The sequence below is a fragment of the Berghia stephanieae genome, chromosome 1, assembly GCF_034508935.2.
Source record: "Berghia stephanieae isolate SIO BIC M18660-M18661 chromosome 1, UCSD_Bste_1.3, whole genome shotgun sequence".
In the NCBI taxonomy this organism is placed as follows: domain Eukaryota; kingdom Metazoa; phylum Mollusca; class Gastropoda; order Nudibranchia; family Aeolidiidae; genus Berghia; species Berghia stephanieae.
This window is the reverse complement of record NC_088360.1, coordinates 13,982,111-14,008,784: the sequence shown is the minus strand read 5'-3', so window position 1 is coordinate 14,008,784 and position 26,674 is coordinate 13,982,111. Positions and strand designations below refer to the sequence as shown.

Sequence of the window (26,674 nt, the reverse complement as noted above, 5' to 3'; positions counted from 1 at the left end):
GAGAAACTGGATATGACTCCAGTGGGGAGTGAACCTGGAACTATTGGACGTGGAAATTGTGGGGAATGTAACTTGGACTATAGGAGGTAGACACTAACTAGTGGGGAGTACAATCAGGTATGAGAGATGGGCACAACTAGGGACTGACATCAGTAGGGAGTGAACCAGGGACTTTGGGAGGTGAATACTTGGGATCTGGACAACAGTAGGGAGTGAACTCGGGACTATAGGAGGTGAACTCTGTGGGAATTGAATCCGGGACTATAGGAGGCAGACACCAGTGGGGAGTGATATGGGAGATGGACACCTCTTGGTATTAACCCGAACCATACGTCCTGTTTTTACGCCGGGGGTAATTTTGTTACCACATGGCGATACATAGTAAAATAAAGAACTATCCATATTAATACGCCAGGGGTGATTTTGTTATCCCATGGCAATATCCTAGTAACATGTAAAAGAATATCCCTATTCGTACATCGGGGGTGATAGTGATATATGGACGCTAGTCTATCGCAAAGTACTTTCCATCGGATCTAACAGATGCTGGATGGATAGGGGGGTCAGAAAAAATCTCGATTGCACCCAGAATCGATCTCGGTCGCTTTGCGTGTGAAGCGAGTGCTCTACCTACTGAGCTATCGGGACCCTAGTGAGGTAAATGGAAATGGATTATGCTTTTTGCCGCTCTCAATTCAAAATTTTCTCAAGGTATTAGATACCATATTGGTATCTTCACTTGATTAAAGACTAAACGTAATGATAGAAGTAGAAGGAACGGGTGGATGAGAGGGATGAATGCAAGGTGCGTGTATGTATGTAGGTATATATGTGTGTTTGTATGATTGTCTGCGGGAGTAGGTGGTCGTCATAATAGTGACGACGACCGACCTTCCAATGACGGCACACCTCACATGAGATAAATGAAAGTGAACACAACACTTTAGAGAACCACTCACCATAGGCAACATATCACAGTCGTTACGAAAAAGTGTGCCTCGATTTCTAGCATTGTTTTTTTTTTTTTTTTTGGTGAGCTTTCTCAAGATGGGCGAGTACAGAGAGAAAATTACTGAATTTGTGAGAGACACTAAACTGTAGTGTTCACAATAGTTTGTCTCCTGTGAGGTGTGATGTGTGTTGCGTGCTGCAATGCCCTGTGTCGTTATTGGAGGGTCGGCCTTCTTAGGGCTTGTATCTGAGAATTTGTCACGATGACAATGATGATGATGATGATGATGATGATAAGACGATGAAGAAATTGATGAGAGATATCTGGGACGAATTCCAAGGAAACCTGTGGAGAGAATATGCCCAAGACGCTCTGTTCACTGTTGACGAGCAACTTAAGCTGTGGAAAGGACGATGCCACTCCTTGAATACATCCCATTCGGCTGACCGAGCTCTTTTTTGAAATGGGAAGAAACCTAACACTAACACAGGACAATTTTTTCACCAACCTCGAACTGGCAGCACACCTGCTCTCCAACAAACCACCCTGGAGGGCAAAGTCACAGTTTCTTCCCCCTAAGTTCCAGCACGGACAGGGTATATCAAAAGAAGTCCATATTTGCCTTCAAAAATAAATTCACTCTTTATTGGATATAAGTCCAATCACACAAAAAAAAAACAAAAAAAAAACAACAAAAACACACATGTTTTACTCCTTAGGACAAAGCACTACAACGCTTTCTTGGGGTAATATAGATCCATGTATATAGAGGAAAGAAAGCCAGATCTTGTATACATATACAATGCCACAAAGGGAGGGGTCTACGTGATGGAAAAGATGTGTCATTCCCTGACAACAAAACAGAAGATCAACAAATGGCCATTGCTTCTTTGTTTTCGGGTGGGGTGTAGGGGTATCTTTCGTTTATCGCGTCATTGGTGGTATGGCACTTCACGGATCTTCAACATCCACCCAAGTGGAGCTCGGATACGAGGATAGTGGGACTAGCAAAAAAAAAAATCCCTGTTGCAGATGTTATTTGAAGAGAAGCAATACCTGCAAGGAACACATATCGAGTTACCACCCTAAGTAAATGGGTTAGATGACGTTACTATGACTTCAATCTCTCTCCCCCCACCCTGCTCTTCACTAACTTTAGAACAGAAGGCGGGTTGGAACAATGCACCGACTAACATCCTCCTTCCGTCCATTCTAGCCACTTCTAACTGTACTTCAAAACACAATAATTAGCGCACCATCTCCATTTCAGATGTCACACAGAGCTCATTACTGTCTCACTGCTCATTGAGCATAGTTAATTAATCAGACAAGAGTCGCACACCCCTCACTCTGTGCTAACACATTATGCCTAAGTGTATCTGCCTCTTACTAGTCTTTTGTTGTCACGGACAAGTTACACAAAGTACACAGAAACATTGATAGATAGTACACACGATAACTGCAACTCCCACCTCATATCCGTTCCCTATGTATGTGCTTTCCTCTTTTCTTCTTGAGTACATAGTTTTTCTCAATTGAGTACCGCTTGCAACTCGCACCCTCGTTGTGGCCGTGTACCAAGAAATATTATTTCGTTTTAGTCATGCATGATTTATATGAATTATATAGGCCGTAGAACAGGGGTTTTCAAGTACCCCATTGTAGCCAAGCTCTCATTGCAACCGAGGACGTTGTACACGAGCTGTACTGTATAATCTAAGGCGAATTGCGGGAGCTTCAACTTTGCTGTGGCAAAGGAGTTGGCCACACCACAAAAAGAAAGACTCTCAAAATACCTGAGCAGGCAAACAATAAACACAGTTCTCGGACGCGAGGGAGAACCATTGGAGACATCAGCTTCATCCCCTCAAACTCAAGTGGATGTGGTTGATACCATTCATGCTTGCGGGAAAAAAAGGACAGCATTAACTACCATTAAGTGCGTGTCATGCAAAAAGTTTTCATGTGGTAGACACTCCACAAAGCAGACCTTCAGTGATAATAACAGTATGTGCCACCACCATCACCATTCCACCATCATCTGCATCAACATTATACCATCCTCCCCCCCCCCCCCCCCCCCCCCCCCCTCAGCATCATCATCACTATCAATTTATTTTTTCATGTACCAGCAACTGGGGTGACTTTGGCTCGCGCCCAAACTGACAATGCAAAGTCAACCCACCAGACAAAGTCATCCTAGTTGACAGTACTGCCTCAGGTGGGCACAATGAGTTTCAGGGTTCAGATATTGAAGGAATGAAGTCGACCTCACTCAGCTCTTTGTTAATATTTTTAGACAGCCTATAAGTGATAAGTTCTCAGTAAATTATATCAATCAGACTATAAAAGTTAAAGGTTACACACAGCTTTGAGTGTTGGTATGTTTAACCTGGCTGGTGGATGTTGTGATTATTTTACCTAAATGCAAAGCATAAATTCAGTAGAACACGGAGATAGTGAAGAGCTGCTCTAGGCAGAAAATAAAATTGTATTGTTAAAATACCTACGTATCAGTAGTTCGTTATATCAATCAAACAAGAAGAAAGACTTGCCGTGCGGGTATGTGGTCTTGTGGTAATACACTCGCTTTCGGATTGGAAGGTCCTGGGTTCAAGCCTCGCTCAGCGCATAGTTGAGTCCTTGGAAAAGGCTCTTTACTCACATTCTTTCACCATACTAAGGTGTAAAATGAATACCTAGCCGTTAACAGCGTTGTCTCTGTTCGAATAAATTGTAATACATATCGCCTAACAGGCGTCATGTCCCGTCTCAAATGTTAAATGTTGCTGTTGGCCAGGGGCCCCTTGTGAAGAGCTTTGAGCACGTTTAGTGGATATTGCGCTATATAAAAGCTGAATTTATCTTTTTTTTTTAAAAAGATGTTGATTGTCAATACAACAAGTTCGTTTAAAATATTCGCTATAAGTGTGCTATGCAGTACTTATAATTTTTTCAAGCCTTAATTCACATAGGAGCAAACAGGAACGCATAAACTATTCCACAATGGGGTAAATAAGTTACCTCCGACGTACGAATCGGTATATATATGGGTTTTTTTTCTCTTTGGAAAGTGGGGGCATAAAGTTCTCCCCATTTGTAAATTAGTGGCATTGCCAATGGTCACTATGTTATGCAGTTTTTTGTAACCATTTGAGCAGAAACCTTTGTAAATTGGCCTGTAGTCTAGTTGTTGATACAAGTTATTTTCTTTCCTATTGTGTATGTGCTAGTAGTGCTAGATTGTTAAAGGCATCCGACGATATGCTCTTTCAAATTGAAGCTGCTGAACTGCCACATTTTCTTACAATACAAATGCAGACTGATTGTCAAAACAAATATTTTTCGGGTTACCAATATAAGCTAATGCCATATCCAAAACACATATGGCAGTAGCAACTTTTGGAGAAAAAGTTTGATTTCTACAAATTTAAACAAAGGCTTTGATTGAGTTTGTTTAAAAAATCCATATTTTCACATTGTTAAAAAAAAATACAACTTAGCCTACTCTCTAGTTCAACAAGTTCAATTACCCATTTATGTCAAAGATGCCATTGCTAAAATCAAAAAAGCCTGAAAATCTTCCTTGTTAAGACCAGATAAGATATGAGAATATTAAAATTTTGTGCAAAGCTGCTCTTCATGAAACGATATCACCCTTTATTCATAAAAAGGATGCATGTCTATCTATTAACCCCTTCATTGCTGCCTTTAAACAACCAACACTTTCATCTTTTTAAAAAATCATCTGACCAACACAAACCAAGGTCAGCCCAATGTTTTTCAAAGCTGGAAAAAGGTCATCCCTGCCTCAATGTGAACTTGAAGTTAAAGGACGGATTTGTTCTCTGGAAGTAAAGAATCCATCTAATCAATCTAAATTAATTTCAAATAAAATTTTAATAACAAGCTTTTATCACACACAAAAAAAAATGGTTTTATTTAGTCTAGAGTGAAAAAACAAATATAATAATAATAATATATCCGAAACTACTCGTGCACTTCATATCCAAATTATAATTATAAAGTCTCATTTTCAAAAAATAGAGGTCATGAATCGTGGTCAGCAGGTATCCTTTTGAGGTCTTTTACTGAAGCAATTCACCAGAATAATGAAGAGAAAAGTTCCAAGAAAATCCCTGATGACAAATTTCACTGTGCACTACAAGGACAGGTCTAAATATCTAGTGCTGCTGTCTTAGTTTTTGTTGCACAAATTCAAATGCTACAAGTTACCAGACTATCTTAGCATGTAATCCAAAGTCATTTGATCAAGTTGAATATTAGTATTAGCTATAACTGTTGTGATTTCAATTTACAGCAGAAATGATGGATGATTCTAATTCTAACAAGGTCTCAAAACGTGATGATGTACCACCTCACTCAGCACGTAACTTATCAATTATAAATTATTAATAAAATCAACACACGATCTTTCGATTGTTTGTGAGCATTGACATTAAATATCAATAAACTAAATTGGATAAACTGTGTTCATTTCGTAGATACTCTAGTTTTCTTATTCCACGAAAAGTTGGCACCGTATGATTTTCGTTTTGGCTTCACAGAATGTTCTTCTTCCACAAACCAAGCCCAGCCATTCTTTTCACAAAAAGCAATGGCATCTTCCTTACTGTTGAAATTCACCTCCGTATTAGATAAAGGATCACCTGTGGATATCCAACCCATAAGAGGATTTTCCCATCGTTCACGCTCATCAAATTCCATCCGCCAGCGTCGGGATCCGAAAGAACCAGATTGCATGGCGTTGCGGGCAGGCACAAATATACGAACAGTTCGAGTTGTTATATGTTCCTCTGGTACGCCAGTCAGAGGGGTGATGTCAACATTTTTATCCACAGTTATTGTGACATCCTTAGAGGATTCAGTCTTATCGATCGTGTCTATCACATTTGCAGGACCAGACATATACCGTGATAATACAATGCTTGAAGGTTTACGGAATACCGATCTGATCAGTTTGGATGTTATTGACGTCGCCATCTTTACTTGACCTTCGGTTTCGGAGAAATATGCTGGGTGTACCGGTGAGATATCGATTACTTTTGCTTGTAGTTGTATCGCATTGAACCGTCACTTACCGACTCGGTCTGTACTTATTTGCGCATTGCACATACTGGTCAAGAAATAGTAATATAATAATGATGATGATGATGATGATGATGATGATGATGATGATGATGATAATCATGATAATAATAATAATAATAATAATAATAATAATAATAATAATAATAATAATAATAATAATAATAATAATAATAATAATAATAAAAATAATAATAATAATAGTAACGACGACGACGATGATGATGATGATGATGATGATGATGATGATGATGATGATGATGATGATGATGATGATAATCTTTTGATTGAATGCATTTTCTGGTCGACGATACCAACAGACACCTAGATAACCACGTTTCTCGGATAGTCGTCATGTAACATGTTTTACTATCGATGGTATCTGTCTAAGTAAAAAAAAAATACCCACTCTTCTACTTCTACCATTGATCAATATAACCCACACAGAAAACTATGTGTAAACTTACACGTTTAAAAAATGATTGAGAAAATCTTGTGATAATCGGTCACCCATCTGGCGGTATAAAAGCAATAACAATGACCAGAGAGATGTTGATTTCATTCACGTAATTGTTTATAATCAACCAACTATGTTTGTCCGAGCATGTTTCAAGGTGTGGCACAAAATCCATGTTTTGATTGGTCAAAAATCTACTGGTTAATTATTGATGAATTGATTACAATAATGATTTGAAGGACCCATGCACAGTTTTGTCAAGAAGCTGAAGCTCATGGGAAAAATTGGGTGGGAAACTCAAAATGGTTATTCCTACAACATATGATGGATTCCAAAGAAATACGAGTACAGGGCAAAGAGGCATTCGCAGAGGTATTGATATGCTGTTTGGGATGATTGATTATCCCATGCCATCCACCTAGAAGCGTTGGGGTGACCTTCTGCTTTGCTACTTGGTGGCAAATTTTCAATCCAATGATCTTGACTGTTTTACACGGGAGAAAATCAAGAATGGGAGCATATGGTTTCCAATAGTGTTAATAGAGACGCAGACAGTCATATGATCTCCACGTTCTTGGATTGTTATTGGCCCTACACATTTCACTCCCTTTTGGGCTATTTTTTTTTTCTTCACTGAACAGTTGACACACAGGTTTCATAAGTATTCTAAACCCGGTCTGGCGAGAATCCTTACTCCATCACTTTTCTAAATTATTGAAAAAGAGATCGACGTTGTGCCTATTGAAACCCAACATCCTTTGCAAAGAGGCTGCTTCAGGCTGGTAAGTTATCAGCGATAAGTTTTCACTGGCTGAGCGACAAGGCGCGTGAGACAGACTCGTGCCATCCGAATTTCACTTCTTTGGGTGGAGAGAGAAACATATGAAAAATGATGGTCTTGAAAATTATTAAGAATATTGTATCACATTAATTATTTGGCATTTTCCTATGATTATCAGGAAGCCTATCAGTGACCTTACTTTTTGTTGTTGTTGTTGTTGTTGTTGTTGAACTCCATCTGTAGAGATATGCTCATTCTTTTGAATGCATGCTCCAAGGTAGAAAAGTAAGACGGCTCTGAGACGGTCTCCTTGGCATGGCCCGATGTTACTGCGGAAAGAAATATTCCACGAGGAACCATTTATGTACTTCTTGTCTTGGTTGTTATCCGAGGAAACGGATGTCTGATCTCATCTCAACAGGTTATCTTATCCAAAATATTGTAAAACGCTGACGTTTGATCGTGTCGAAGGTTGCTGACATATCTTGAATACATGTTGTGGTAATGTCTACGTTTGCTGATACAGTTTTTGCCACACGCCATTTATGGTTGAAGTAGAATTATATGATGGAGAAAGTATCCGTGTTCATGGCTAGATGTTTTTTAAAGAATGAACATCTAATTCAACTAAGACATCTTGTATGCAATTTAGCAATTTGGTCCTATGTAATTTGTTTAAATAGCGTTAAGGAATACTATAGCATTTTTTATGTACTTTTACACAGCACAGTATCCACAATGTACGCTTTAAGTGCTTTACAAAGAGTCTTTAAAAGGGTTGTATGAATCAGTGCCAGACAAAGCAGAGAGAAAAATGCAAGGAAAAAAAACATCCCAAGAAATCAACCTGCCTCGACTGGGGACCGAACCTCAGGCCTCCTGATAACCGTTCAGGCGTGCTACCATTACACCACAGAGGTTACTTGACAGCTGGGACGATTTAATGACTAGATTATTATCCACAAAGGTATGCCGGGTATTTTTCTTGTAGTTGTTTTATCTCTGCTATCTTCGGCAAAGTTAATACACACTTTTTCAGATCTTAATCTTGCACCAGTGCCTGCTCCCTAATTTACAAGAGGTCCCAAACCAAGAACAGCATTTATTATGTAGCACTAGCACGATACATGACTATTTTAGAGCGCTATTTAACAAAGAGCTCTTTTTTTTCATGAGATAGTCGTATTTTTGTGTGGAAAGAATGATTTTCATATCATAAAAAGAAGTTAAGAAGGGGAGGATGGGGAGGATGAGGATGAGGAGGAGAAGAAGAAGATTATGATGGTGATGGAGAAGAAGAAGAAGAAGAAGAAGAAGAAGAAGAAGAAGAAGAAGAAGAAGAAGAAGAAGAAGAAGAAGAAGGAGAAGAAGAAGAAGAAGAAGAAGAAGAAGAAGAAGAAGAAGAAGAAGAAGAAGAAGAAGAAGAAGAAGAAGAAGAAGAAGAAGAAGAAGAAGAAGAACAACAACAACAGAAATATTACAACACAAATTCAGCTGATTAAAAACTATTTAATTTAAATATCATAACATGATTAAAGGCTTAGGGTTGTATGGTTTAATTGCTTTGGTTATGAAAAATACAGTGACCTCAGTGCGGTTCAAGCCTATTTATAATGGTGGGGCAAATATGATTCGGTCATATATATAATATATATATATATATATATATATATATATATATATATATATATATATATATATATATATATATTTCAACTTTTAAAAAATAAAATATTTCAACCACAAATAATCACATTCACAATTAAATGACAATACCAGTAGATTTTAATTATTCCAAACGTAATCAAAAAGGAATCACGAAAGAGAATACAACAAAAAATAAAGCGACGAGACAAAATGCGACAACACCTTGACAATACAAGTCCATTTCGTTCACTCGAAAAATTAAAGAGATGCTTTAATCCCTCAACGGCGAGATTGATATTTCTGTTACATTTTCAGAAGTACGTAGTAACTTTAAAGTTTTCATCGAGAAGCAACAACCGCGATATGACTCGAGTTTCATTCAGAGCTCAAATTGCATCATTTTTACTGCTCTCTTGGTGGTTAGAATGATTGTGCCGGTGGTGGTAGTGGTTGGAATAGTGGTAGCGGTGGTGATGGAGGAGGAGGAGGAGGAGGAGGAAGAGGAGACGGTGAGGGAGGATGTAATTATGGTAGTGGTTTTGGTGGTACTGTCGGTTAGAATGATAGTTGTGGAGACAATGACGAAAATTATATGATGACGTTGATATTGTTTTTATTGCTATTGAAGTACTTGGTGTTAATGTTGTTGTTGTTGTTAATGATGATGATGATGATGATGATGATGGCAACGACGATGTCGTCGACAATGATGATTACCGTACGATATTACAAAGTTTATTCAATCTTAGGCTTTCTCCATTAAATCATACAATTTGATGACAACATACATGAAAGTGGGAAAAAATGGTAAATGGAACCAAACAATAAATTGATACCATTAATAACCACAAAAAATACAACAATCGTATTACCACCAATACGTACAATAATAATAATAATAATAATAATAATAATAATAATAATAATAATAATAATAATAATAATAATAATAATAATAATAATAATAATAATAATAATAATAATAATATTACCATCATCATTACTACCACCACCATCACTATTACCACCACCACCATCACCATCATTATTACGTTTCCAATCAGTTTTTTCTCGTTTTTTAAAAATTTGATACCTTCATAGACGAAAATTCCGGTGATTTTTTTAAAGAATAGTTAAAATATCTACGATTTTATTAACCCTGAAAACTACGATTTTTATTTTCCTATTTCAAGTAGGCAGGTCTGCTATGACAAGTATCAGTTCCATAGTCAAAAAAAGACAAATAAAAACAAAGTTTACTTAATCTTAGGCTTTCGCCAATAATTCATACAATACAATTAAGACAAAATAATGCTACCAATCTCTCCTCATGCATTCGTTAGACTATAACAATAACGACCGTGTTATCTTTACTCCTTACCCAACCAACCCCTGGCTTCCCGCCTCCTCATCACGAACTATCTTATGTATGTATTAGCTTCAGGACGGGCAAGTACGGAATCTGCCCACCCTTCCTTTAAACGTCTTTATTTCCTCTATAACTTAGTTAGAATTCAACTCTCTCCTTTCTCAGAAGAGTATTTCTCGTATACTAATTCAATTGTTGAGTAAACCAAAATGGTGGTTGTATTTTATATATTTATTTAGTCGTGACTTCTGAATAAAAGTGTTTTATTAGAGGTAATGCAATAGAAAATACATTGTTGTGCAAAAATATTTAGTCTGGTAATAAAAATACAGCGGCAATTACTTTAAGAATTTTTTTAAAAAGGAACAAATTAATTTGTTTTAAAAAAAACAAAACAAAAAACAAACAAATAAGACAACAATTTAAATAAATGAATTTTGAGAAGCACCAAAGAAAACGAGAGAAAAAAAAAAGAAATAATTTAAATGGATAAACAAATATATTAAAACAACACAAGTTAATACTAACTTGATATAATATTAGTAAATTGATAAATTTAATTCAATACTGGAACCTTCCCAATGTTATTACATCAATGGTACCAGCACAAGTAACGCAATAAATAAGAAAAAGTTCGTTTGCCAAAATCTCTATTTAGTGCTCACTGGTTTATAAGGTGGGCTCATTTGAATTAGCCCGACCTAGAACTAGAGAGGCCAGACAGCAAATTCACCGTCAGGCGACGTGACGATGAGATGACGATGTGGGCGGAGTGGGGTGGTTGGGAAGGGGGGGGGGGGTTGTGATAAAAAAGAACAGGAGCGTATCCTGGTTTATGCATTATGGGGTGCATGGTGATTCGCAATCTATCAAAAATACATACAAATTGATTTCAGTACGAAGTATCAAGTTTAAGTACTAACTTTTAAAATTATCTAATTTAAATTAGATTAATTCGGACCTGGTAATACAGCTTATAACTTGAAAAAACAGGCTGGTATTTGCCCACCCTGCCCATTATTACCAGCCGTCCCTGAGTGACCTATCAATAATATCATCAATGAATCATTAAACAAATGAGTAAGAAATCATTACTGGTCATATTGAAATCTCAGATTATACAACTCTCGGGCGATCAAGGTTTGAAAACTACCCAGAGAATCTGTATTCTTTGTTTCGAATCTAAAATTATTCCACAATTGTCTAACATTAGTATTACATTCGGAAAGGTAATGTTTAAATGCATCTTCTCTTGTAAACGGTACAGTAGCGAACGTGATGAATTGTGCAGTTCTGATAACCCAATTCATCATCACGTCGATTGTGATGAATCAATATTATCAATCCTGTGTATCAATCTATAAACTTAAATCAAGTCACCACAAATTCTTCTGTACTTTAGACTAGGGAGTTCCAAATGTTTTAATCTGGATTTAATTTTTTTTTAATATGTCTTTTAATTTTTAATGTGAACAATAGAACAGCATCACCAGTGCAAAGATCATCAATCGTACAGATGTCGATCGACTGTCTCGGTATCGCCATTAATAAAATATAATAGGAGTATAGTTAAAGTATCACCCAGCTGCAATAAAGGGAAGTGACTCCCAGTTCCCAGCAGGATTGCCAGATTGGCTTATTTTAATTCAAACCGCATATTTTTTTGGCATTATTTTTTGGTGTCTTTCGATTGTCATTTTATGTTTGGCTTTTTGGATTCATTTTTGATTATTCTGGCTGTAAAAAATTTTCAAAATCACATATCATTTCATGCAACAACAATGACACATTTTGTATAACAATATTTATTATCATTACTCTCGTAATGTCATTTCTCTATTTCTCTAGCTCTTCGGGTAAGCTTGAGAAATTGCGGCTATGTGGTCTCGTGGTGTGACTCGCTTTCGGATCGGAAGGTCCTAGGTTCGCATAATTGAGTCCTTGGAAAAGGCTCTATACTCACATTTTCTCACCGTACTCGGGTGTAAAATGAGTATCTGACAGTTAACAGCGTTCTCTATGTCCGACAAAATGTAAAATCGCTGAACAGTGTCATGTCACGTCCTACGTATTAAGTGTTGCTGTTGGCTAGGGAATCCTTGTAAAGCGCCTTGAGCACGTTTAGTGAAGATTGCGTTATATAAAAGCTGAATAGTTTGTGTTTTTTAAAAGCCATTGTTTCGGAAATTTAGATTAATTTTTTGAAATCTGTTTTTTTTTTCGTAATGGTTTGGATTATTTGTGAAATATTATCTGGCAACCCTGGTTCTCTCCTTTCCCCCCCCCCCCCCCCCCCCCCCACCTCTCTCTCCTCTCTCTCTCTCTCTCTCTCTCTCTCTCTCTCTCTCTCTCCCTCAAAGGCAAACATAAATAAGCAGTGATTCAAGCGCTTCCTCCTCCTCCTCCTCCTCCTCCTCCTCCTCCTCCTCCTCCTCCTCCTCATACTTCACAACAACAACAACAACAACAACAACAACAACAACAACAACTACTACTACTACTACTACTACTACTACTACTACTACTACCACCGCCGCGAAAAATTTTTATTCTCTATTGTCTTCTGACACTTTTCTATTCACTTCATATCTTGTTGTTACCAACATAAGTGCCTGCTCCACTCACTTTTCTGAATTAAAAATTCACCCCATACACCGGAGCATACTCAATGTCTCAATCGTTTCTATGTTATATGTTTGTGTTGAGAATATTGGCTATTAAGCTTAACTGCTGGTCAAAATTATTCGCGATGGTGGTGTACGAACGAATCGGCGGTCTCAAGAAGTGGGTGAGAGAGGGATCTAGTAATGACTTTGGGTTTGAAACGAATATTTTTGTGTTCGTGGATAGCTCACACGGTAGAGCCACGCTCTCACCTGCCAGGCGGAGTTGTCGTACCAATAAGGTCGCAGGTTCAAACCCCACCACCGCCGCGAAAAATTTTTATTCTCTATTGTCTTCTGGCACTTTTCTATTCACTTCATATCTTGTTGTTACCAACATAAGCTCCACTCACTTTTCTGAATTAAAAATTCACCCCATACACCGGAGCATACTCAATGTCTCAATCGTTTCTATGTTATATGTTTGTGTTGAGAATATTGGCTATTAAGCTTAACTGCTGGTCAAAATTATTCGCGATGGTGGTGTACGAACGAATCGGCGGTCTCAAGAAGTGGGTGAGAGAGGGATCTAGTAATGACTTTGGGTTTGAAACGAATATTTTTGTGTTCGTGGATAGCTCACACGGTAGAGCCACGCTCTCACCTGCCAGGCGGAGTTGTCGTACCAATAAGGTCGCAGGTTCAAACCCCACCACCGCCGCGAAAAATTTTTTTATTCTCTATTGTCTTCTGGCACTTTTCTATTCACTTCATATCTTGTTACTACTACTACTACTACTACTACTACTACTACTACTAGACTACTGGTGGTGGTTATAATAGACCACATAGCCGCACTGATTTGATTATCTCATTTTGTGAAAAATAAATATAGTCTCATCTGCCAGAACGATGCTTGGGTGGTAGACATGATTGTATATCGGTTTCCAATTATTGTTTTTGCTATCGCTGCGAACAAATAATAATAATAATAATAATAATAATAATAATAATAATAATAATAATAATAATAATAATAATAATAATAATAATAATAATGATGATAATAATAATAATAGAGCGCACGGTATCCTCAACAATGAGGCTCTTGGCGCTTATACTTATATATACGACTCATAAATATAAATAAATTGTGCAACATAGTCTATCTAACAAAGGTAATAAGAGTAAAATAAGTTTATCACTCTTGCTCATTGTAATAATATATTAGGTATCTGTCTCTAACAAGACGATTTCTATGAAGATAACATGAAGAAAAGGGGGCAGTTGAAAGAGAAATATGGACAAGGAAAAGGGAAAAGAAAAGAAAAAGAAAGAAGAAAAGAAAAAAAAAAGAAAGAGAGAGAGAGAGAGAAGAGAGAGAGAGAGAGAGAGAGAGAGAGAGAGAGAGAGAGAGAGAGACTACTTTGCCAGACTTGTTTATGATTTGAGCTTTTTGTAATTAGAAGTTGTATTAAACATTTTCTTAACGCACATAACATATTATCATAATGAATAACTTATAAACTCGTTAACTGTACCACCATGCAACTGCGACTTAGAAAAAAGTTATCTAGACCCAAATGCTCCCTCCCCTATCTCCTTCCCTTTCAGTCATCAACTCATCGAAGACCACTACTGTTCTTTTGTCACTTTTGACATTTGGCACATATCTATCTAGCGTGACGTCATAAAAATTGAAGCATGCAACTTCTTGCAACTGAGCACAAGTGTCAAAATATGTCACAAGACATGATGGTGGCTTTTCTGCGACCTGTGCTTTTAACAGACACACGGCAAAATAGCGGAAAATTTATGAAAAATAAAAAAAAATCCCGGAAATCCGCGAAAGATTGTCATCACTAATATTATTACTATATTCATCCCTACCCCCCCCCCCCCCCCCCCCCCCCCCCCAACCATCCATCGCTGCTCCTCCCACTCAACTCCACAGACCATAGCATGAGATCTTTTCGTCCTTCTCTCAATCCAGTGGTTGGTGACCTCGCAGCGGTCGGCGAGCGCTTGCCACACGGAACGCGTAACAACAACAGTCAGCAGCCGGCATTTGCAAAACGGATGTTGAACGTTTCGCGGTTGTAAACAAAGATATTTCACCAACTCTGGATTACCTTTTGAATTTATATCCTTAAACATCTAACCATCCACGCTTCTAATTAATTATGTTAGTATTTAAGATCATTGAAAAATTAATTCTTATTTGCATTATATATTGTATGACTCTCGATTTAGAAGAAATACGCCAGATATCGGTAGAATACCAACTATCTATTTAAAAGAACTGGAGGTGTACCCAAATCAATTGTGCATTAATCATACATTTGATAATTTGAATTGTCCCTCATTTCTTGTACGGTTTGGGGGGTGGGGGGTAGGTTAGTAGTAATTATGATTGTGCTGTATACTGTATAGCTCAGAACTTGGAAGTGAGTCCTACCGTAGAAGGAGAGGGGGGAAAAAAAAAAGGAGATTGGAAAATGTCAGTGTCAGTACCAATTTTATCTGACTGTCATGGCATGGCAAACTTACGTACTCATACATTAATACTGTCATTGAATTGTTTCGGTTTGCTTTCCACTTTCATTTCAACCTCACCAGAGGTCTCAAAGTAAAGCTTGTAAATTTCCAAAACTCTGTTCTCAGACTCAAGTCTCTCTCACTCTCACTCCCACCCAGTCCCAGTCTCAGCCTCACTACACACTACTCACTAGGGGTCTCAAAGTAAAACTTGTCAATTCCCAAAAGGCAGTCTCTCTCTCTCTCTCTCTCTCTCTCTCTCTCTCTCTCTCTCTCTCTCTCTCTCTCTCTCTCTCCTCTCCTCTCTCTCTCTCTCTCTCTCGACAATGAGACACGAAAAAGCAAGTTTTAAATACATTTCATCCTTTTCTCAACAGGCAGTCATTGCAAGACTGCAGGTCATGAAGCAGAGGTCTGGCAGAATCACACCTATGCTTCAAGACAATATACTTATCTGGCAGCTCTGTTCTGGACAATCACAGATATGTTGCAAAACGCCAAACAGCAGAGCATTACAATAATCCAATTTCAATAACATGAGGGGCACAACCAGGTGTTTGGTCAGATCCTCAGATAGGAATTGTCTTCTAATGGAAGCAATCTTTTTTAGTTGGAAATTATTAACCTGATGCTCCATGACAGTCCAGAGTCTAAGAATGAATGTGCCCTGTTTTTTTAAACTGTCAACAATTTGAATGAAAGCGTCCCCCAGCTTCAAATCTGATTCACTTTTCCACTTCCTGTCTGTCATCTGCATTTTTTGCGGCCGCAAATTTTGGCAAATTTCCCAAAATTGGCAAATCGCATGGCAAATGTTGGGAAAAAAAAGCGAAAACAAAATAACGAAAAAAAAAGTGCAAAACTTGAGAAATGTTGCAACTTTGCCTGGGCCCAAACCAAGGGAAGCTACTCTCTACGGATAATGATCCTTTAAAATCTTATAACAACGCAATTCATAATGTAGCCTCCTCAAATGTAATAAATTGTCTTTTATTTGTTTTTTTTTCTGTATCGCATGTTAATTTTTACTGAAACGCTTAGTTCTCTTCGGCAAATTTTGGTCTTTTTGCAATTTTCTTGGCAAATTTTGGTGTTTTTTTTTGGCAAATTTTGGCAAATCTTAGGTCCCAATTTGGCAAAAAATGCAGATGACAGTCCTGTTCCTCACATAAATCACCTCTTTTTTAACATCATTCATTTTCAGTCTGTTCTCATTCATCTGTTTCTTAACACTTTGGATGCACTCCTTACTCTAATATCTTTTACTCCGAAACTTATGATGATTTTAGACAGAGAGCCAACGTATAGAACCAATGGAATCGGTCCATGTACTGGGGCTGGGGCACCCCACAATCCAGAATGATTTCCTCAGATCTGTATTATCCACCATAATAATCTGTTTACCACCGTTCCCATATTTGGTCCCGATGTTTTTTTTAATATTTAGTGCCAGGTCTGGGGAAGTGAGTTTAAAAGAGAGGAAGACAGAAACGAATAAATTAGGCATTGTGGGCAGATCGGGGGAGGGGGAGTTAGTGGCAAAGTGGAGAGGGTCTCAGCAGAGGTGTGTGAGGGTGTTGAATGGATACAAGAGAGTGCATTGGGTACCAGTACCAGTTGGAACAGGAGTTTTGTTTGTTATCAGCAATTTCCTTTCAGTTTAAAGATAGTTTGAGCATAGTGGTTTTTGGTTTATCAATAGTTGGTGAACATAAACAAAGAGGGAAACACAACATTTTGATTTCTTTTTGGTTTAACCTGGTGTTTACTGTATTGTAGAGGGGGTGCGGGGGGGGGGGGGGGGGGGGGGGGTGCCGATTGTCATAAGTGATCTGCACTTGGCTTGTGTTGTTGGTGACGGAGTTAATGTGCACGCATTTGATAGCAGATTAATTCATTTTTAAAAAAGCATGAGTTGATGAATGAAGGTTAAGACAAAATACATTTAAAAATATGACTGTAATGGGAATGTTCGGAAAGATATTAGAGGGAATAAAGCGTGGGCTTATGCAACTCGTAAGAAGAAATATAAGAGTCAGTGGGTGAGTGATTCGCTTGATCTTATGAGGAGAAGACGAATGAGGAGTTCGCTTAGAGCTGATGACAGACACAATTTAATCAGATAGGAAGGGTACAAAATAGTGTATGTAAACAAAGAGAAAGCTCGATTTTTTTTAAATAGAGAAAATTATGTCAGAAACAATTTGGATTCACAAAGTGCTTGAACAGATTACGAACGAAACTTGAAAGATGGCACAAACACTGCACAAAACCTTCTAAAGATATAGATAACTGCTGTTAACGAAGCAAGCTTGATTGCCGTGAACCTAGCCTGGTCTTACCCAGTAGGCTATATTCATGGCGCCATGAACCTAGCCACTGAAAAAAAACATGGTCACTGATAGTGATATTTAACGAGATGGATTTAATGATAATGTATACAGCACAGCAATTAACATCTTAGATGTGAAACTATATCAAAACCTCTTGAAACAAGCCATTTCAACAGACTGTGGGTATAGTAAAGACAAAGATGATGTGTCTTTTGTCACTCCAAAAACAGTTAGGCTATGTTAATGTTTACAGTTGTTTACAGCCTATTCCATTTGATCTTATTTGCCACAATTTTGATCACTGTTGGCAGAACATAATGAGACTGGCAAATGCAAATGCCGGTTGTGATGCCAGATTTTTTTTTTCAATTTTGAATATCTATGCTGTATATAGTGCATAATAATACGATAGATGAGTCATGAATGAATGATTGATTAATATGGACGACTGGCACGGATTGAATTGACGACTGTCATCTCATGTATTGAGCATTTGTCTGTGTCACTGGATGTATTGAAATTTTGCAATGTGCTGTAAGCTATGATAACTGGTTTCATGATTTTATGTGTTTTTGATTTGGTGGGACATCTTGGAGATATTGGCAATAGAAATGTGTTTGAATTTTATTCATGTTGAATGTGATAGAGTGAAGCAGAATTCACTCTTTTTACCAGATAAAATAAATGTATTGTTTTTTTTTGTTATTTTTTTCAGGGCTGCCCAGAAACCAAAAAGTGAAATGACGCCAGAGGAACTGGCACAACACGAACAGGAGGAATTTAATACTGGCCCACTTTCTGTCCTCACACAATCAGTCAAAAACAACACACAGGTGCTCATCAATTGTCGAAACAACAAGAAACTTCTAGCCAGGGTCAAGGCTTTTGATAGGTATTAAAATTTCCTAGCTTTCAAGATTCAGAATCATTCTGAAAATTTGTATGTCTGGATATTTACTGCTTTCTGAGTCATTACTTTATGACAGATCATCACTGCCCATTGTGTTGAAATTAAAAAAAAACCCCAAAAAACTTGCATCATTTAGACATAATTTCCCAATGGTAATTAAGCGATGCACATTTTACATTGATCAACAGGCTCCAAAACTTTTTATCCTTAGCAGCCCTTTTTATATAAAAACAAATGATTATATACACAGTATAGCACAAGTCATTTTGTAACCATCCTTTTTATACTCAATAGTGATCTGATAAAATCTTCTACTATACAGACTCAGGTGTAGCTCAGAAATCCCAAGCGAGTCAGGACCAGTTCTTTTTGGTTTGAGATTGCCGTGTTTAGTATTTTACAAAGAATATATGAAGGAAAATGTGAGGGAGGTTAATGGGGGTGGTTAAGATAAGGTCTCATTTTTGCATTTAGTCTCATTCAGAGGTGGAATAAGGTTCCCTTCTATCGCATTGTTGATTGCACACTCTCAATATATGCTGTATATGTGGAGAATTTGATTTTTAATTAAATTTCAAAATTTTTGAATTTTCTATTGAATATTCTCCCAACCAATTAGACGTTTTACATGATCTTGTCAGCTCCCATGCTTGTACTTGTAGCATTATGTTAAGATAATAGGTCTGCTAAAGTGATGATGTCCCTTACACAAAAAGAAATATTAAACAGCACTTTTTAGTTTGGCTCATGTTGTTGTCAAAGGAGATGACCTTCACAATACAATTAAGGATATAGAATGAATGAAAGAAGTTCCACCCTCGCATTCACATACGACAATAAAATGGTGGATGGATTTATTCTGATTATAAGACATGTAAAATATTTGGAAATATGTTTATTGCATCATGGGGCAAACGATTTATGGCCACTTGATAAATTTGGCTGCACTAGTGTGCTTGTCTGTATTTAATTTGTTTGGGCTGCAATTTTCTTGGATCTATGTCCATCCCTTTGCATTGCTAGCTATGGTAGTTGATTAAGTTTTATCTTTGTGGGGATACCAGAGATGGTTGCTGCTCTGAATTGCTCTTTTGATTCCAGTCCTGGGTAGAATTGCACAATTGTCAGACTTGACATCCAGTATGATTTCTCACATTTTAATATGCTTTGAGGACCAAAATATATGGGAATGTTGACTAAAATGTGCTAAATACAAAAAGTCAGAGTTTGTAATCAAAAGGGTAAAAAATTAAAAAAATTAAGAATAAAAGTAGAATAATCAAAGGTCATTAAATATTGCCAACACCGAGATGACAATCAAGTAGCCAGACAGATGGTTAGCATAGGAATTGCCATTTTTTCCTACCCTCTACCGGCTTCATAAGTCTCCATAAATTCAGTCAGTGTTAAATTTTAAATTTTGGATTATTGCTTATGTTGAAAATATGAGAAAAGTAGCATAAATATTGGGAAAAACATGATTAATCTTTTCAAATTTATCGAGGCTGGTTGGTAAGTCTGGATCGTAAGTATAGAACAATCATAATACAGAGTTTGCACATAATGGCCGATGACCTAAGCGATTGGTTGGCTACTTTGAGCTGAAGTTCGAGATTGGTTACAACAATTGGTAAAAATAATTACGTCCTTCCACACGGCATCGTGAGATGCCGTTGCCTAGTCATTCCATGAAGGAATGTAGATAATCCATTTGATGCAAACAGGAATCACCCTTGTTGTCCAAAGTGACAGATTGAGGGTTAATAATCTAGCCCAAGGGGGAGGGGGGGGGGGGGATGAAATGAACATGTCTGAAGCAGGGCTCAAACTCGTACCTTCGGGGTCACAGTGCAACGCTTTACCACTCAGCCACTTGTATGGGTCAGGCCAACCTTATACTCATACACTCGTCTAGCAGTCATTGCATTGGCTTCCCTTGGAGAAGTGGATTACTTTCAAATTTGCCAGTTGCTGTTTTAAGTGCATCCATGGCACTGCTCCCAACTACTTGTCATATCTTCTTTCTATCTACAATCCGAATCGCTCTCTCCACTCATCTACTTCCTTGTACTTGGACCGTTTGACTTCTAAGTCACAATGTCCTTTCGCACATCCTGATTCCTTTTGAGTGGGATGTCTTTTCAGCAGACACTAGACACAGTAACTCCCTGTCCCCCTTTAAAACCTTTCAGTTTTTCTCAGAGTGATTTTATTGATTCATATACCTATATGCCATAGCTAAGGAAGTCAAAAGATCTGTGAAGAAAGACAAGGAAGCATTCATGAACAGACTTGCAGAGAAAGCAGAAGCAGCAGCGACTGGAGGACACATGAGGATCCTTTATCAAACTACCAAGACACTTGCTGGAAAATATGGGAAACCAGAGGTACCAGTCAAAGACAAAGATGGGAAAACTATTTTTGGAAAAGAGGCTCAATCTGAACGATGGAGGGAACATTTCAACTGCCTTCTGAACAGACCACCACCAGACAACCAGCCAGAAATTTTGCCTGCAAGGAATGAGCTACCAATTAGCTGTGATCCACCATCGATAGCAGAGATTGTGGGTGCCATTAACAAGATGAAAAGGGGGAAAGCTGCTGGACCAGACCAGATTCCACCGGAGGCTCTAAAAGTTGATGCGGAAAGAAATGCTGAGGCCCTGCACCCACTATTTGAGAGAATCTGGAATAACGGGATATTCCCAAAGGATTGGAAGGAAGGACATCTTATCAAGCTTCCAAAGAAAGGGGACCTCAGTAATTGTAATAATTATCGAGGCATCACTCTTCTTTCTATCCCAGGAAAGGTTTTCAACCGTATTATTTTAGAGAGAATTAAGAATGCAACAGATGCTAAACTGCGGGACGAACAGGCAGGTTTTCGGAAAAACCGTTCAACCACCGACCAGATTGCCTCTCTGCGAGTCATAGTAGAACAGTCTATAGAATGGAACTCTCCTCTTATTGTCAACTTTCTGGATTACGAGAAGGCTTTCGACAGTATTGACAGAGCAACATTGTGGAAAATTCTGGCACATTATGGACTCCCTGAAAAGATAGTAAACCTCATTAAGGAAATGTATGAAGGATCAAGTTGCAGGGTTGTACATGAAGATCAGCTTACTGACAGCTTTGAAATTAAGACTGGTGTCAAGCAGGGATGCTTGCTCTCACCATTCCTGTTCATCCTTGTCATTGATTGGCTAATGAAGGAAACCTCCAAAGGGAGAAGAAATGGGATACAGTGGACCCCCTGGACACAGTTGGATGATCTGGATTTTGCAGATGATCTGGCTCTTTTGTCCCACACCCAGGACCAGATGCAAGCAAAAACCACAATTATAAACAGCCTCTCGGAATCAATTGGTCTAAGAATTCACCCTGCAAAGTCAAAGGTCTTGAGGATAGGTACGCGTCAAAGGGAGCAGATCAAAGTAAAAGATCAGGAACTCGAAGATATAGACACTTTCTGCTATCTCGGAAGTATAATTGACAAGGATGGAGGCACGGAAGCAGAGGTGAAAGCACGAATAGGAAAGGCACAGGCTGCATTCACATCTTTGAACAGAGTTTGGAGAACTAAAGATATCTCCCTTCAACTAAAGCTAAGACTTTTCAACTCAAACGTGAAGTCTGTCCTACTGTATGGATGTGAAACTTGGAACGCATCACAGGCATGTATAAGGAGGGTACAGATTTTCGTAAACAGGTGCATGCGTAAGCTACTCAGAATAAAATGGATGGATAGAATAAAAAATGAAGAAGTATGGAAAAGAACACAGCAGAAACCAGTGGGAGAGGATATAGGAAGAAGACGATGGAGGTGGATTGGACACACGCTTAGAAAGAATGACTCAACTATAACAAAGAAAGTATTGGACTGGAACCCTCAGGGCAGAAGATCAAGGGAAGGCCACGAGGAACATGGAGAAGAATTAAAGAAGCTGATATACAGAGAAGTGGTAAGACCTGGAATGAGATAAAAAAGTTGGCTCAGGATAGAGAAGGATGGAAACTGTTTGTCTGTGGCCTATACCCTGACCCAGGGTGAAAAAGGCAATGATGATGATGATATACCTATATGATCGCATGTGCAGGTTATTTTTGGTCTTTAATAGGCGCTTCTGAGCACTTGTGTTGGAAAGAAATAAAAATACATAACATTATAATTATTAATTCAAAATATCGGCTATCCCTTAACCAAATTGAATGGAGTAAAATAAAAATGTTTTCCTGAAAGATAGCTCAGAAAGGTTTTTTGTAGTGAAAGAGATAACATAATGACTAATTTGTGAAAAAATTAATAAAGAAAAAATGTTATGTAAAAAATACTCAACTATATTTTTTTTCATAAAGTGGACTTAGCTTATTCATTGTTGGGAATTTCCTGCTATTTAGTGGTTTCCTGGTTGAAATGAAATCAGCTACTGCTTAAAACCCGCTATATTCCAATTTTATAAAGACTCTCAAGACAAGTTAAATACAGTGCAACCTCTGGATAACGACAACCCCTGGATAGCGACATTGACCTCTGGTCCCGAATTTTTTGCTATATGTTATTAGTAATAAAAACCCCAAATAGCAACATACATTTAGTAAAACCCCTGTTTAGCGACATCGTTATATCACGATGTTTAATACCCAAACATCATCAACTCAAATTCTAAATGCCCTTTTCCCCTCCCAATGAGATTGCTTTGTTACCGACCAATCAGAACACATGTTTACTACACTGTGTGGAATCTGCGCTTGCTCGCAGCAAAGAAGTTGATCAATCGATAGTACTCTCAAGGGTCCATTAACCGTTCATGATAGCTACCTGTCTGAGGTCAGTTGAGGTTAACTGATATCAGGCAATGCCGTGTCCAATGGGTGCAATTAAGGATATTTACAGTCTTATACGTAATATATTGAAATAGCCGGGGAAAGCAGTAACAGCCTCTTTCACTTTATTATTTTCATATGAAATATCGGTTTTGGGGGGTGGGGGTTTTAATATCGCAAGACTTAGGTCTACTGATTTTTAAGTGCTTGTAAATTTTGGTGCACTTAAAAAAGTATCTCGGTATTCAAATATCATCAGCAGTATCGTATGGATTTCATTTTAATTAAAATCTAAACTAGAAGTGTGCATCTATATTTCTCGTGGGAATTTATCATATTGGGAATATATTTTCTTCCTTTATTCTCAGTTTTGTTAAATGGCGTTCAAGTACTGCATGCTTATGATCAAAACAAAGACAATACACATTTGAAAGTGAAATCAAAACTGGTATAGATAGAACGAAGTTGAACATCATGCAGGTGCACATAGTTATGTGTGTTAGTCCATTATTTTTCAGGATGGCAATGTTGTGAGTTTCTTAGCCAAGTGCATAACATCTATACTCTTTGTAAATAGGATAAATACTCATTCTAACGCTTTTGGACGTATCTTATCTTCTCTCAGGCACTGGACCGCGCATCGCACTGTTAGGTATTCATGGGTCTCACCACGCCCCCTTTTTCCACCATCTTGAAAACCCCGGAATAACGACATAATTTTCCTGTCCCGGGCAATGTCGTTGTTATCCAGGGCGTGCACTGTACTACTTTACCACAACAAAACCATCATCACGACTACCCCTCCTAAAACCACCACCAGAATATCATCATCACTACCAGAACACAGTGATGCCAAAACTCCGGTCTGGAGCAAACAATTCCGGGTTCCGGGCAACTTCCGTCAAGTTCCGTGTGGTCAATTTGTTCCAAGGATTACCCCCCCCCCCTCCAACCTCTACATCATCATCACTGTCACTAGTATTACAACCATCATCACTACCACTACTACTGCAACCACCACCACATCATCATCACTACCACTACTACTGCAACCACCACCACAACATCACTACCACTACTACTACAACCACCACATCATCATCACTACCACTACTACTACAACCACCACCACCACCACCACATCATCACTACCACAACAACCATCACTGTTACAACCACCACCACCACATCATCATCACTACCACTACTACTACAACCACCACCAGCACCACATCATCACTACCATCACTATTACAACCACCACCATCACATCATCACTACCACTACTACTACAACCACCATCATCACTACTTCTACTACTACAACCACCACTACCACTACTACTACAACCACCATCACCACCACATCGTCATCACTTCCACTACTACAACCATCACCACTACAACTACTACTACTACAACACTACAGCATCCTCACTACCACTACTTCTACAACCATCAGCACCACATCATCATCATGACCACTACTACTACAACCACCACCACCACATCATCACTACCTCTACTACTACAACCACCACCACCCCCACCACATCATCATTACCACTACTATTACTACAACCACCACTACCACATCAACAACACTACCACCACCACATCATTATCATCAGAACCATTTGTACTACCACCACCACATCATCATCATTACAACTACTACTTCAACCACCACCACCACCGCCATATCATCATGACTACCACTATTACTACAACAACCTCTTTCTGAATTGAAATTCCTACGAGTGGTGTCTGAAACTCCTGTGAGCCAAATTTAAAGTTGGCGTCTCTGCAGAGCATTATCATCACGACTACTACCTCTAAAACTGCCACCACTACCAGAACATCATCATCACCACTACCACCAAATCATTAATAATACTACTACTACCATTACTACAAGACTCACCTAAATGTGTCGCAAATGCTATAAATACCTTAAAAACAACTAGAGAATCAAAGAACTCCATTTGTTATGAGTGCATTAAAAAATACTTTGTTATGTAATTTTCAATCACCCTGCTTGTTAGTATATTTTAGACATCACTAAAAATCAATAGCAAGCAATGTAAAACTGATTATGCCATCATAATTTTTTTTTTTTTTTAACACAATTATCACTGTGTTCAAGACAGTTTTCATTGGCAATTAAGACAAAATGATTTAGGTCATTAAGCATGTGTAACATTGGTGCAAGCATTCAAAATTTATCTTTAAAAAACCATGACATATTGTGTTTGAGGGGGGTGAAAATTTGAATGGTACATGACTTGGTCTCATTATTAAATTAGGCATTCTCTTTACACTTCATCATTACCTATGATTATAGCTGTTACATGTGGATTTGTGGCATTATTCCTTTAGACCTGCACTCATCTTAGTTTTACAAACAGGATTTATTTTAATTTTCTCTCTCTATTCTCCCTCCCCCCTTCTCTCTTTTTAAAATATTTTCCAGACACTGTAACATGGTTCTGGAGAATGTGAAGGAAATGTGGACAGAGCTACCCAAGACTGGCAAAGGGAAGAAGAAATCAAAGCCTGTCAATAAGGACAGATTTATCTCCAAAATGTTCTTGAGAGGTGATTCCGTAATTCTGGTTTTAAGGAACCCACTAGCTACTGCAAAGTAAACTTAAATGATTTGAGAGCTGTTGTGTGTTAGTGTGTGTGTGCTTTTGAATCTGTATAGAAAAATGAATATGAAGTGGTTGAAAGTATGTTATGGTTTGAGATTGAATGTTAGCATATATTGCTGTACTGTCAAATACTTTTTTTTGTCAATTTCTTATTATTTCTTCATTTTCATTTCATAACTCATCATGCAAAATTACATATTCATTGAGAAGTAATTTTTGTTGTTATTCAATATTTTCACTCCATGGGTTCATCCAATAAAACAATAATGTAAAACAAATGAGTTTTTTAATTTTATTTTCTCCTAAAAAATCCAATCATATATACCGCACTGTGTGCTTAGGAAATTGAGTCTTTATTCGTTACAAATTCATGCAAATATGAGCTTTGAACTTGAGCAGCTCTCATCGTAAAAAGATTATAATGGGGTCAAAGTAACCAAAAAATAATAATATGACCTGATATCAACATGTCAATAATTGTAACTGTGCCACTCT

At 37.9% G+C, this 26,674-nt stretch overlaps 2 protein-coding genes across 3 annotated transcripts in view; one reads left to right on the top strand and one right to left on the bottom strand.

Annotated features, from left to right (window-relative positions):
- Positions 1-4,863: 4,863 nt before the first annotated feature.
- LOC144968420 (NADH dehydrogenase [ubiquinone] iron-sulfur protein 4, mitochondrial-like) lies at positions 4,864-5,996 on the bottom strand. The gene has a single exon (XM_078906770.1). It carries the CDS (start codon positions 5,954-5,956, stop codon positions 5,447-5,449), a length of 510 nt encoding a protein of 169 aa, XP_078762896.1. The 5' UTR covers positions 5,957-5,996; the 3' UTR covers positions 4,864-5,446.
- An 8,952-nt stretch (positions 5,997-14,948) lies between these two features.
- LOC144968549 (putative small nuclear ribonucleoprotein Sm D2) overlaps positions 14,949-26,674 on the top strand; it is a 399,977-nt gene continuing 388,251 nt past the window's right edge. Inside the window, exons 1-3 of one of the 2 annotated variants that reach the window (XM_078907021.1) lie at positions 14,949-15,103; positions 18,505-18,681; positions 25,999-26,457. In XM_078907021.1, the coding sequence (XP_078763147.1) occupies positions 15,102-15,103; positions 18,505-18,681; positions 25,999-26,173 (354 nt within the window). In that variant the 5' untranslated portion in view covers positions 14,949-15,101 and the 3' untranslated portion in view covers positions 26,174-26,457. Of the gene's footprint in view, positions 15,104-18,504; positions 18,682-25,998; positions 26,458-26,674 lie in introns of those variants that run through there. The other variant, XR_013644602.1, reaches the window with a different exon arrangement.